Consider the following 12,570-nt stretch of genomic DNA (forward strand, 5'->3'; position numbering starts at 1 on the left):
GCATTGATTCAGAGTTGGCTAAGAAAAAACAGCAAGGATGTAAATTTATACGAAAAAGTAATAAAATTGTAATAAGTATGTTCAAACTTTTCAAAAATACACCAATACTAATTATTCATTTTCACGCAACAATACGCTTACTATGAGAGAGCAACATGTGTCGCGTCGCGTGCTAGCGCGCAATGCATAAGCACGTTAGCCCCCTTCAACGCACCATCGCGTTAATGCATTAGACATATATCTCAAATATATTTCCAATTCACAGCTTCTAAAAAATAACTCAGACTTTAAAGAAAACAGATTTTTTTCTCTTTCTAATAGATTTGAAATTCTGAGATGTGTTTGAGATTCTTTTAATATATATTTGAGCTGTAAAATAAAAAAAAACGCTAATATTTATTTTTGTTATATGTTCTTAGATATTATATCACACAATGTTTGGGCATTAATTTTTTTCATTATTCAGCACTTCGAACAATATCTTTGTAGATGATTTCACCTGAAAAATAATTCAGAATAATGTAAATGTGACGTATACAATACGGGAAATTCTTTGACACATAACTAATACATTTTCAAAACATGTGATATACTGGAGATACGTTACATATACCTACCAGATACATATATCTGATAAATATATTTGAAAATGATACTAAAAAATATTATAGTTACCTTCCAAATACATGAAGGTACTCATAATTAATACACATTTTTTTTTTCTAAAATATCTCTAATACACTCATGAATTACGAGGGGTGACACACGGACGTGTTGCTCTCTTATGCGAGAGTAGAAGTATTAAGTTTTTCAATTTTTAAATATTTAATGTAATTATACCACACACGGCATGCGCATAGAGTTGAAGATAAGATAGATACATGAGAAAAAGAAATGCAAAATCCAAGGACTTCGATTAGGACATTTACATACATCTCTTCCACTGCAGCAGAATGCAATTTTCAGTGCGAGCAAAGCCAATTAGTTCTCTCTCTAAACTACAACCTTTGGCTGGAGCATGCCATCTTGATATGTGAATAAAAGGGCCGCTGCCACTAATCCTCTGAAGCTGTTCGACCATCTTCGCTTAGCTGCGATTCTCTTTCTTGTTCCTCTGCAAAAATGAAAAACGAAAAATTTACCTACCATAAAACTGTAGACATTTCATCATGGCAACTGGTGACTAGGAAACAAAATAACTAGCAACCGGTGAGCCTTGATTCGAAGATTGGGTCAATGCTAGATACTAGACAAAATGACACTAAAACTAAGAGTTTACATGAATACTAAATATGGCATGATGTAGTCAGATTTGTACAAAGGATCAGCATGTTGAATTGAATCAACACCATGAACCATCACTTAGAGTCTATTTTCAAGCAACATCATAGGAACATGTGAAAAGTTCTAGAAACAATCGAATTGTAGAGTAAGCTCAGCACCTGGCACTCAATGAGAGATCATCAGAGGCTTCGTAATTAGGGTAACACAATCACCTGGAGTCCTAGACATAAAATAAGTAGGTCCTCTTTCTTTCTCTTTCTTGTTCCTCTTCTATTTCTTCTTCAAGTGTAAAACAGAAAGGACAAGCTAAAGATGATATCTTGAAATATACAAGTGAGCGATTCAAAGACTTGTACAGAAGAGGAAGAAAAAAATTTAGATACACACTAAGAATGCAAAACGGCCAGTGAGTTAATTCATGGTTGGCATAAATTACGGATGGGATAGATAGGCAGTGCGGTAAATTATAGACGGGATAGCTCATCTGCATCACTCATAGGTCACTCTTGAAAAACTATCTTCATTAGCAGTATGATTCACTTTAATTCACTCAAGTTCGTAAGCCATCCTCTCTCTCTCTCACTCAATAACTGATCGTCCTTTTTTTTGGTACAACTGAAAGCTAATGTTATCTTGAATAGCTAACTCCTATCATACTGCCTTGTAGCAGCTAACACAAAGAAAATAATGCTCTCTACACATATAACCCTCTTGCACGTGAACTGCCCTCTCTAAATTCATATTGTAAGACTCGCACCCTCTATCTAGCTGTGAGAGTTCAGCAATATGAGATAAATGCTGCCTAGAGAATATGGTCTGTAACCTCTATAGTTTCCATGAAGCAAGGGACGCTTTGCTACCAGACTCCAAAACCACTTTGTATTGCCATGTTCCCAAACTAAGATCAGACTTTGATGAATAGCTACCAGTTAACATAATTATAGTACCATAAGCAAAATTGAATAGTAATCCAATTATCCATCTGCCATCATCACCTACTATTCTTATTTCTTTTGATCCTTATTTTTCATGAACCAGACAAAACAACTGGTTGCACAACTTCCATTTTAGAATCACTTATTAAACTAAATATCCAATCACCAAATAAATACCAATAATTCACAGAGTTTTATGTTTTTCATTAGGTTGCCGGGCCACTTATCAATTGTACCGGCAGATAATTTGAGAATATAAAAAAAATCATAGGAATACTACATCTTCAATGACAATGAAAAACAGCTTCTAATGAAAGTTTGCATTCAGAAACTTATCAACTTCCTTTGTCTCACTAACTCAACATATATTGGTAAAAAGGCCTTGTAGCTTATGTCTGTCAGTGTCTGAACTAAAAATGACCATATCTAAAGCTTCAAACTAGTTGGCATTAGCTAAATGGATCATTTGGTTCCATTCGCATCTTAACCCTTATCATGACATCCTCTTTTGTCTTTAGTTTTCCAAACTGATACCCCATCTCACAAGATAGTTCACCATAATTCACTTAGATTAAATATAGAGTAACTAGCATGCATAGAGGAATGAAAAGTAGCTAATCCACGATAGAATTTGGTCTGGAAGAAGGGTCGGTGTACATAATCGATGATCAAATATTAACAGTTTGCAGAATACCCATATAAAGTTAAACTTGAGAGTTCAGACTCACATACCCATAAGTTTGTAAGTTGCCTTTTGAAAACGTCTTTCAAGCTTATCAAGCTTCTTCTGCACATCCCTCCTTAGATCCCAGTTTGGTTTCTTTGGAGCAATGTTGAGAAACGGATCCTCTTTATTCTCCGACGGCGGAGGTGCAGCTGCAATAGGATCTTCAAACTTGGGGAGCACAGGTGGAGCAAGCTTAGCTTCCTGAAGCTCCTTGTCTTGAGGCACATAATTTCGAAACTTCATGCTAGGATTACTACAAAGAACACAAGAGATATAGCAATAATGAACACAAATTGACTTCAAAGTTAGAATAAATGGGTACGCAAATTAGAATAATTAAAGGGAAAAAGAACTGACTTATCATTGTCATCAGCATTATCAGTAGTATCAGGAGTGTTGAGAAGTTGACGGGCAGCTTTGAGAGCATTAAGTCTCTCACGACGAGCAACTGCAGCTTGCTCTATTGAATCTTCCTCCTCAATGCCCATGCTTTTTACTTTTTCCTATCAACCCTAACCCTAATTTTCTATTAAAATTACTCCACTTTTCTGTCTATGCTTTTCCGGGGTTATTATTCCATTCCTCTTTTCAAACTATTTAAAAGTTTTATATAGGCAAAAAGGTAAGAAAAACCCTCTATTTTTTCTCAAAAATACATATCAGCCTTTTTATTTTTTTGGGCACAATTAAGCCCTCCTGCTGTTAAAATTGAACAATTAAATCCTCGTTGTTTTAAAATCGAAGAAATAAACCCTTTTAACTTAATTTTTAGACATTCACCCCCTCAAATTTCCGGTAAATATATTAAACATTAAAATTATTTTTGTAACTCTTTTTCTATATAATTATGAGAGACATGTCAACTATTAATGAGTGTTTCCAATGGTGTTGGACGAAAAAAATTATTTGTTCTATTTAAAAATAAAGAGGGTTTAATTGTACCCAAAAAAGTAAAAGGGTTAATTTGTACTTTTATAAAAATTATGAGGGTTTTTTGTATGTTTTGCCACATATATATATATATATATATATATATATATATATATATATATATATATATATATAGCCTAATGCCTTAAAAACCGACCTTTTAGCCCCTTTTCGATCCTATCCTGACATTGAAAACTTGTTAATTTTATCTTATTTCGCATTTATCGTTTCAATTGTATCCTAATTTTTTAAATTTTTGTCAATTTTTTTGCTTAAATGATGAAATCATTCAATTAACCATGTTTAAAGATAAAATTAAATTCATTTTCATTCAAAAAAGTACAAATAAAGTCCTTTAAATATTAACTAAAAAACATAATCAAATTAAAACTCATTTAAATTCTTAATTAATTTAACTAAATCTAAATAAATTTTAAACATGTACAATTAATATATGTTATACATGGAGGACGTTTTTGAATTTTTTTTCCAAATGAAAAAGACGTCAATTTAATATTTCAGAGTATAATTGAAACGATAAAATGGGCTATTAATCACCCATGGCACCTCAATTTTAGGGGTACGGGCGCTAAACTCCCTGGTGTTTAAAAACGGGCGCTAAACCCCCTGATCTTTGTGGCGGCGCTCAATAAACCCCTTTTGGACGAAATATGACCAAAATACCCCTAGCGCCGTTTTTTTGGTCAACTGACTTTTTTTCAAAAAAATAAATAATTAAATAGTGCTGCCACGTCAGCAAACTATCCTAAAAATTAAAACACCTAAAATACCCCTAATTTAATTTAGAAAAGACAAAAACAAAACAAATCAACCCACTTTTAACCATTTAATTAACCAACCCAACCGCCAACACCACCCAACCCATTGATTTTAATTACTTTTAAAATATAAATTAAAATACTATATTTATTTGTAATAAATATACTAACTAATTTAAATAAAATAAATTAATATAATCATAATAAATTTAATTAATATATAAATTGACCAATCACGTTAGTTTAAAACTTATTTTATAACATACAATTTAGATATGATTTAAATAGCAATTTGTAAGTAATGAATAATTAGCATATAAATTAACTTTCTGGGAAAATTAGTCATGTGATTATGATAAATTAATCTCATTTTGTAATTTATCCTCTTAACTGTAAGCTAAATGTCCATTCAATTGGAAATTTGTCCCCTCAACAGTAAGCTAATTTGCCAAAATGAGATTAATTAACCACAATCATTAATTTTTTTTTTAAAAAAAAATCACCAAGTTAATGACTGATTTGCGAACAAATTAATTTATATGTTAATTTCATTATTTATAAATTGAAGGGGCAAATTGCTAATTAGGTTAATTAAATAGAAGACCTAATTATTCAAAAATACCCTATCTTTTCAATTTTTTTGTTTATGGCAACATCGTTTAAAATCTTCAATTTGAGACTATTTTTCAATTTTCATTTTCAATTATAGCGACTTGTCAAAATTCAAATATATTTTTTATATAATTTCATATTATTTAAATTTGTATTTATATCAAAATAAAATTTACAATAAGATAATATGCGAAGTTTATTTGAATTTTTTTCTACTCTAATTTGTACAACTAGCTACAATTGAAAACGAAAATTGAAAAATTGGTTAAAATTGAAAATTTTGAAAGATGTTTCCGTAGATGGAATAAATCATAAAGATGATGTATTTTTAAGTGATTAGGCCTAAATAAAATGGTGAAATGTTTAATTTACCATCTTCCACCTTCGTTTCAAATAGAATGTAACACAAACTCCATTTGTGACAGAGAGAGTATGCAAAACAGAGAGAGGTGCAATTGGTAACTGAGTCCATTTCGATTTGAAATTAATGGAAGAAATAATTGAAAAGGCAATCAACAGATGCAAACGAGTGATCGGCAGAATTGAAAAATTACAGTTGCTCAACTCCATCAACCGATCATGTACTCACACTCTCCTCAAATTAGCTCATTCCGAGCTCGCTTTTCTCTCGCGCATTCCCCACCATCAACCATCGATTCCACCCAGTGTCAACATTGGCCACCTTGAAGCAGTGATTCACATACTGGAGCAGCCATCCGTCACCGGAGTTTCGCGTGTCTGCAAACCCATCCCGGTAACTGTTTCAGTACCAAATGTTATTGTTCACGTTGATATCGTTTGTATTTTTAACAAAAACCCAGTTTGGATTATTGTTTCTGATAGAAACCCTAGTTATATTTCTTGGAATGAATGCTTTAAATCAAGAATGCAGCATCTTCTAGACGAAGCTCGCTGTTCTCATATACTCAAACCCTCGTCGATACTTATGTTCTTTGCCCGTGGAATTGAGGGGCTTTTGTTTGAGAAGCTTAGGAGTGAATTTGGGGCTCTTGAAATTGGATTAGAGTTTGATTTAGGTGAGGATTTAGAGGGTGACTGGATAAATGTGACTGAAACGCCATATCAAGAATCTGTTTTTCTCGAGATTAAGATTGATTGTGATTCTAGTAATAGTAGCATTAGTGATGCTGTCTCGAGTTTGGAGTGTGTTTCTGTTGATGATTTTGAAGGGCTACAAGAAGAGGACACTGAAATAATCTTAGATGATTCTTTTAGTTCTATTCTTTTAGACTTGAAGTTGGTGTCTGAAAAGGTTCAAAGTGCCTGTGATTTTATAAATTTTGACACGACGGCATTGATTGCTCTTGTCTCTGGCATCAGCAATGGTTGTGCGAAGAAACTTTTGGATAGCCAAGAGGTTGAATTGAAGCAGAGGTTCAAGGGAAACGTTGGCTTTGTGATGGCACAGGTAACATTTGCTTGTCATTTTTTTGTTCCTTTCTAATTTGAGGGCACGATATTCAGAATCTTAAATCTTATAGTTGCATAACTGTTGATATAATTTGCACGGGATGGAAAGCTTTTTTATGTAGGTAATCTCAACTTATCTTGCGAGATGCTAACATTAATCCTAAATAAGTATTGCCATTGTGATAGTTAAAGCTGAGGGAGTGTGAATATAAACGGTAATTACATCATAAAATGAGATATATTGGCTTGGTGACTGCAATCATAAGCAAGTTGCTCCTGTACCTGATTTTGTTGTTAATCATTCTGCATGGTGTTATAAAATACTTAACCAATACGATGATTTATGATATGTTTAGTAATTTTATTATCCTTCTTTCCATGTAACAATTGAGAGAGAGATAGTGGTGGGTTGGGAACGATAGTCCTTGTGGCACAAGCGGTGCAAAATATGGGTGTAAGTGGACTAAGGAAAAGGTGAAATTGACACAGAAGAAGTTCCAAATGAATTAGAGAGAGACCGTTGATTTTCAAGAGGTAGAGGTACAAGATCAAAGAAGACTCTTAGGTTTTGCTGCTAATAAAGACTCAATCAGTTGTGGTTATAGAATGCTGCTAAAGATGGATATTAATTTTGAACCTTGGTGCTTATTATTGACATAGGGAAAATAAATCTTTTGCTATTATCAAAAACTTGTTTTTTTTTTTTAAGTTTTGTAGTCAGTAATCCATCCTATTGTTTGAGCATTCAATCAGTCACTGATGTTTAGTGACGCAAAACTTCATTTAATAAATTACATGATAACTATATTTGCAAATATATGCAGTAAATCTGTGCATAAATTGCTTGATATCATATAAACATTTGATACGTTTCCTAAAGGAAGACTACAACTATTTCCAGCTTAGATATCTGTAATGCAGTGGGCTTCATACTGGACTGTTTAAAAATGTGCGTGGGTGCTAAACTCTGTTATATTGCATGATATTATCTAAAAGTCACTTTGATAAACCTCCTGCCAGGCCTTGTCTGAAATTCAGAACCCAATACATGCAGAACTCGCTGGTGTAATGCGTGGCAAGAGAGGAATAATATGTGAAAGCGTTCAATCCGAGTTCAAAGAGTTGGTCTCATTGTGTGGAGGACCTCATGAGCAGCTAAGAGCTGAGAAACTGTTGAAACACCTTATGTAAGTTATAAATGGGACATTTTTTTCTTAGTTATGGAATCTTATAGCACATAAGTCATAAAAACTACTGAGTTGCTTGGAGCTCCTTTATGTATTTTTTTTTAGTCTGTCTGTTGATTGGTAAGATACATTTAGTACCTAGATCAAGCCTAAGGTGATTGTTCCTCACTGTTTTTCTTTTAACAAAAGGAACAGTTTTCGATGACATTGAAAACGTGAAATCAATTTACGTGCATATAGTGCTTTGGTCACTTAATTAATGTCAACACGAATATGATAATTCAAAGTTGTTGTCATTCAGGTTCTCTGATGGACAGTATTTCTTTTATCAACATGCTGTGGAATTAGACTCGGGAATTTGTGTGTGTCATAAATGGATCGTGTCAGACTAAACTTGAAATATGATTACGAACAAGACTTGATTAACAATTGTGTTTGATATATAGAAGTCAAATACGACGCGCTTATAACACGAGTTACATGACATGACACGTATTATTAATACATTAGTTAAATGTGCTTTTGAGTCGATTTGCTTGAAATGAAACATTTACATCCATTTAATTATTTAAATAATATAACTTTATTTAAAATAATACAAATAAACTCATTAATATCTATTAAAAGAAATAGGGTTATTGTCATAAAATATCCACAACTTTTGCGTTTTTTTCGATTTAAGAACAATTTATTAAACGTTTCAACACACATTCCAACCTTTTCAAACTTTTCATCCTATAGTCTAGTGCCGTTTTGGCCGTTTTTTTCCGTAAACATGATGTTGTTTTGGCCGTTTTGGATGAAATGTTGAACTTTTTTATGCTAAAAAAATGAAATGTTGAACTTTTTTATGCTAAAAAATGAAAGGTTGGGATGTGTGGACTGGTGCCACGTTTGTTAGAATGTGATCAAATCGAAGAAAAAAAATGCGAAATGTGAGGATTTTTATGACAATAACCCAAATCAACGATGTAATAATTTTATATAACATGAATGAAAATATAAATATTGTTAAATATAATACAATTCTAAAACTTAAAACTAAACAGTATTTAATTAAAAATGTTTAAACGGATTTGCTTGTTATATCTATTTAGACACAAAATTAATCTTGTTATAAACGAATTGATCCATTTACAACACAAATCTGTCTATATCAAATCCAAACTCGCTTAATTTTATATCGTGTTATTTAATCTTATTGGTCTAAATTGTCTATGTAAGTAAAATCTCATCTATTTGGTTAATTTTCGTTTAGTAGAAGACACATAAATTTGTACTGGTTTTCTACGTGTTCTTATTGATTTGGAACTTTTAAATTAAGAAGACACATTTATTTGTATCTTTCTATCATTAATATTCCCTATCCACAAGAGTAGATTGTCTCTGTTATTTCCGCTTGTGGTAATAGCTAATTTGCAGAGGGAAAAGAGAAAAGGGTGACAGGGTGAGTATTTAGGTTGGGGCGATTGGTAAGTATAGAAGAGAGATATTGGAGCTTAGTTGAAAAGGATTTTGGCTTGGTTACAGGCTCAGTATCAGTCCTGCTTAACCTTTCAGAAGCTAGAATAAGTGTACATTTGGATTTGGCTGTGGCCAGCTTTGCGTTTGAATTAAATCTTCTACATTATATTTGGTGCTTAATTTTATGTTTCCTCCTTTTGTTTTATTACTGGATGGTAGTATAATTCAGTGAACTAATGCTATGAAACTGGAACAGGGTTGTGCCAGATAGTCCTTCAGAACGCATGATGTGCCTCCCGACAACTAGAAAGCTGGCAATGAAGAACAAGGTGGTATTTGGGACTGGTGATCGTTGGCATACTCCAACATTAACTGCTAACATGGGATTTGTCAGAGCAGTTTTACAAACTGGGATGTCTCTGTTTACTATCGAGCACCGACCAAGGGCTTTAACAGGTGATTAGTTTTTTTTTATTATTGTGGTGATAATTATTTTGAAATCGCCGTTCTGTAGGTTTGACTTACAAAATCCTGATTTTTTTTCCGCCATAAGTAGCTGTACATACATAATAATGTATGACAACCAAAATTTATGCTGTGAAATAATTCCATAAATAGTTGACAAATAGCTTTTATATGAGTAGGACTGCGTGTTCTCTAAGAACTAAGATGGATTACATTGTTTTTGATACTGAGCTTTAATTCACTTTATCAAGAGAGTAGGAATCTAGTATCTCTTTTGCTGCCAACAAATAATTATTCTTCGACTATGGGTGAAATTTGAACACTGTTTATTTGTGGAATATGTTAAAATATTTAAAAAGTTTGAGCCATTTTAAATATGAACCGAAGCCATTTTAAATATGAACCAAGAGTTTAGCTTATGAAATAACAATAAATGCTTGCTGCATGTTTAAGATTGGAAATCAAAATTAACAATAAATTTCTGAAGGATATATTCCATTTTCATATTTATAAGCCGTATCATGTCAATTTTTGAAGCCAAACAGAGTGCTGATGTGTGTTCTCATGATTAGTCATTTTAATCCAATTGCACCCTTAATTGTAGAAATTTGCAGTCAAGAGAAAGAATCTCCCTTGTAGGAATTTGCAAGATTGTGACTTGAAATAGATTAGGTAGAAGTAGAAGTTAGAACAATTCTACTGCCCTTCCTCTTATATTGAGTCATCAATTGAGGATTGAATAAGCTGGACTTCAAATTATTTTCCATTAACACCTAATTTCTTGAATATTTGATTGATCATTTTATGGTTTATAAAAATGGATTATGTGAAGTTCTCAAAAAAAATTGGATTATGTAATAAGTGATAAAGTAGTATAACAAATATAATAAACGAAAATAAACAAATAAACAGTGGATCCTAAAAAATGAAAGGAATTAGATTTAGAGCTTCAGTCTAAACTTGCAATTACTGGCTTTGATGCTAATCAAGCTGTTGGTAGTTAAGCTATCCACTACCAACAAGCAATCTCCCAAGATCTTCACCTTCTTCAGCTTCAATCTTCCAAGTTTAACAGCAATAGGAGCTGACACTTTAAGATCCAACGGAATACGCCCTGTTTGTTGTTGCTCTTGTAATGCTGACATCAAAGTACTTCCGTACTGTCTCTGCCCACTTAAGCTAACGTCGAGCTTCGTTATATTCCGGTGACCTTGGTAGAATTTTGGTATAGTTCCAGCACAAAGCAGTGTGTCGGTGTACCATACGCTCAGCTTCCCTCCTTTTTCATAATAAATTCCTATTTTCTTGTTTGGATTGTTGGCTGTAATCTTGACATCAAATTTAGCATAAAGAGTCATGTCGTAGTTGAGTCGTAGATCACTAATTCGCAGGCTGTCGACCGAGTATTTTGGAATCTTGGGTTGGAAGACAAGGTAGAGAATGCCTGCAATGGCAGCAATTATTACTAATATAAGGAGAATGAGGCTTATTGTCCAACATAAGCACTTGCAGAGACAGCTTCTTGCTGTTTTCCTTGTCGTTGCTGTATTTGTTGCAGGTTCTGTTACAGTTGCTCGACTTACCGTGCTGGTAACTGGAGGTTGATGCTGATGATGAAGAGGACTACCTTTCTCTGAAACTGATGAGCCTTGAGGTACAAGTGGTGATGTTGGGGGTGGTGCTGCTTCCATGTCGACCGACGGGTGAATTCTCTGGCTCTCTATCATCACTTGTTGCAGCTTTTTGTGTCCTTTATTTTGCATAAGAACACTTGGTAATGTGAGAATTGCTATTATATAAGTGACAGTATCATCAACTTATGGTTACCTTCCTTACCTAACAATGGCTTATACATGTACAAAGCCAAACATGTATTTGGGAGTAGTTCAGCTACGTAAGAAGCATAGACCCAAATTTCCAAACTAGTAAGTAGGCCCCAGCAAATATCACTATTTTCAAATTAAATCAAATTAAAATTACTAAAAGTATTAGTTTTTTTTATCCAACTAAAAGTATTAGTTTAGATGTAAAAAGAACAGAAGGTTTCATTTTTTATTTTGGTTTATTTTCTATCACTGATTGAATAAATCAGTTGAAAAACTGAACTTCAAAATGACGCCTTTTCAATATAAATATTAATATATTAGTATTAATTTAGTTGTTATACGCAACTTTTGCTTTATGTGCTTCATACATGACTTGTAATACTATCAATATAAATTTTAATTAATAATTTCTAATATCAATTATCTATAGTAATTATTAAAATTTACATGCATAGTTCTTCGTCGTCTCAAAATTAAATTTTGATTTAATCAAAGATTATATATAGCAGAAAAAATAATGTGAATTCTTTGCGAGATTAATTTTTTTTTAAAAGTGAAATTACCATAAAGTACAAAGAAATTTATTTCTCACCATCTTCTCTCACTTAGTTCGACCTCATAGTGGTTTTAGACATGTTTTCTAAGAATTAAATCGGACCGGCATGTTCTATTAATTTACAGAAAATATAATAACTTTGCATTTCAACCTCTTTAAACTAGAGAAAATTAAAAAAAATTAGAAGATAAAAAGAATAGAAATCAACTTTTAAAGATGAAAAAAACATTGTCAACCCATAAACAATAATAGGTTGTATGCCCAAGTAGGTAACAACATCAATAAACCTCTTGTGAAGCTGTGGGATTTGGCAGATTTATCACCAGCAACCCCAAAACCCGTATCAAGAACAGAATCATATCAAATGGTATAAG

General features: G+C 32.7%; 3 protein-coding genes across 4 annotated transcripts; 1 reads left to right on the plus strand and 2 right to left on the minus strand.

Annotated features, from left to right (window-relative positions):
- Positions 1-801: 801 nt before the first annotated feature.
- LOC126666623 (uncharacterized) lies at positions 802-3,513 on the minus strand. Of its 2 annotated transcripts, none has more exons than XM_050359447.2 (3): positions 3,304-3,513; positions 2,952-3,199; positions 802-1,114 (listed from the first exon to the last, which is right to left on the minus strand). In XM_050359447.2, the coding sequence occupies exons 1-3, from the start codon at positions 3,432-3,434 to the stop codon at positions 1,056-1,058; spliced, it is 438 nt and encodes a 145-aa protein (XP_050215404.1). In that variant the 5' UTR covers positions 3,435-3,513; the 3' UTR covers positions 802-1,055. The 2 variants fall into 2 exon arrangements, with proteins under 2 accessions (XP_050215404.1, XP_050215405.1); XM_050359448.1 differs by lacking the exon at positions 802-1,114 and adding an exon at positions 1,490-1,551.
- Positions 3,514-5,647: 2,134 nt separating this feature from the next.
- On the plus strand, positions 5,648-9,992 carry LOC126669710 (uncharacterized). The gene is made up of 3 exons (XM_050363252.2): positions 5,648-6,696; positions 7,719-7,885; positions 9,606-9,992. Exons 1-3 carry the CDS (start codon positions 5,755-5,757, stop codon positions 9,811-9,813), a joined length of 1,317 nt encoding a protein of 438 aa, XP_050219209.1. The 5' UTR covers positions 5,648-5,754; the 3' UTR covers positions 9,814-9,992.
- A 654-nt stretch (positions 9,993-10,646) lies between these two features.
- On the minus strand, positions 10,647-11,652 carry LOC126669711 (NDR1/HIN1-like protein 6). Its single transcript, XM_050363253.2, has one exon. It carries the CDS (start codon positions 11,575-11,577, stop codon positions 10,756-10,758), a length of 822 nt encoding a protein of 273 aa, XP_050219210.1. The 5' UTR covers positions 11,578-11,652; the 3' UTR covers positions 10,647-10,755.
- Between the last annotated feature and the right edge of the window lie 918 nt (positions 11,653-12,570).

This window comes from Mercurialis annua, linkage group LG2, assembly GCF_937616625.2.
Source record: "Mercurialis annua linkage group LG2, ddMerAnnu1.2, whole genome shotgun sequence".
Taxonomy (NCBI): Eukaryota; Viridiplantae; Streptophyta; class Magnoliopsida; order Malpighiales; family Euphorbiaceae; genus Mercurialis; species Mercurialis annua.

Excerpts from the sequence above, each read along its gene's own strand:
- LOC126666623 (XM_050359447.2), bottom strand. The coding sequence starts at position 3,434 with ATGGGCATTGAGGAGGAAGATTCAATAGAGCAAGCTGCAGTTGCTCGT. Across the intron at positions 3,200-3,303 it reads AATGCTGATGACAATGATAA|TAATCCTAGCATGAAGTTTC; the intron begins GTCAGTTCTTTT and ends TGTTCTTTGTAG. Across the intron at positions 1,115-2,951 it reads GGCAACTTACAAACTTATGG|AGGAACAAGAAAGAGAATCG; the intron begins GTATGTGAGTCT and ends TCATTTTTGCAG.
- LOC126669710 (XM_050363252.2), top strand. The coding sequence starts at position 5,755 with ATGGAAGAAATAATTGAAAAGGCAATCAACAGATGCAAACGAGTGATC. Across the intron at positions 6,697-7,718 it reads TTGGCTTTGTGATGGCACAG|GCCTTGTCTGAAATTCAGAA; the intron begins GTAACATTTGCT and ends ACCTCCTGCCAG. Across the intron at positions 7,886-9,605 it reads AAACTGTTGAAACACCTTAT|GGTTGTGCCAGATAGTCCTT; the intron begins GTAAGTTATAAA and ends AAACTGGAACAG.
- LOC126669711 (XM_050363253.2), bottom strand. The coding sequence starts at position 11,577 with ATGCAAAATAAAGGACACAAAAAGCTGCAACAAGTGATGATAGAGAGC.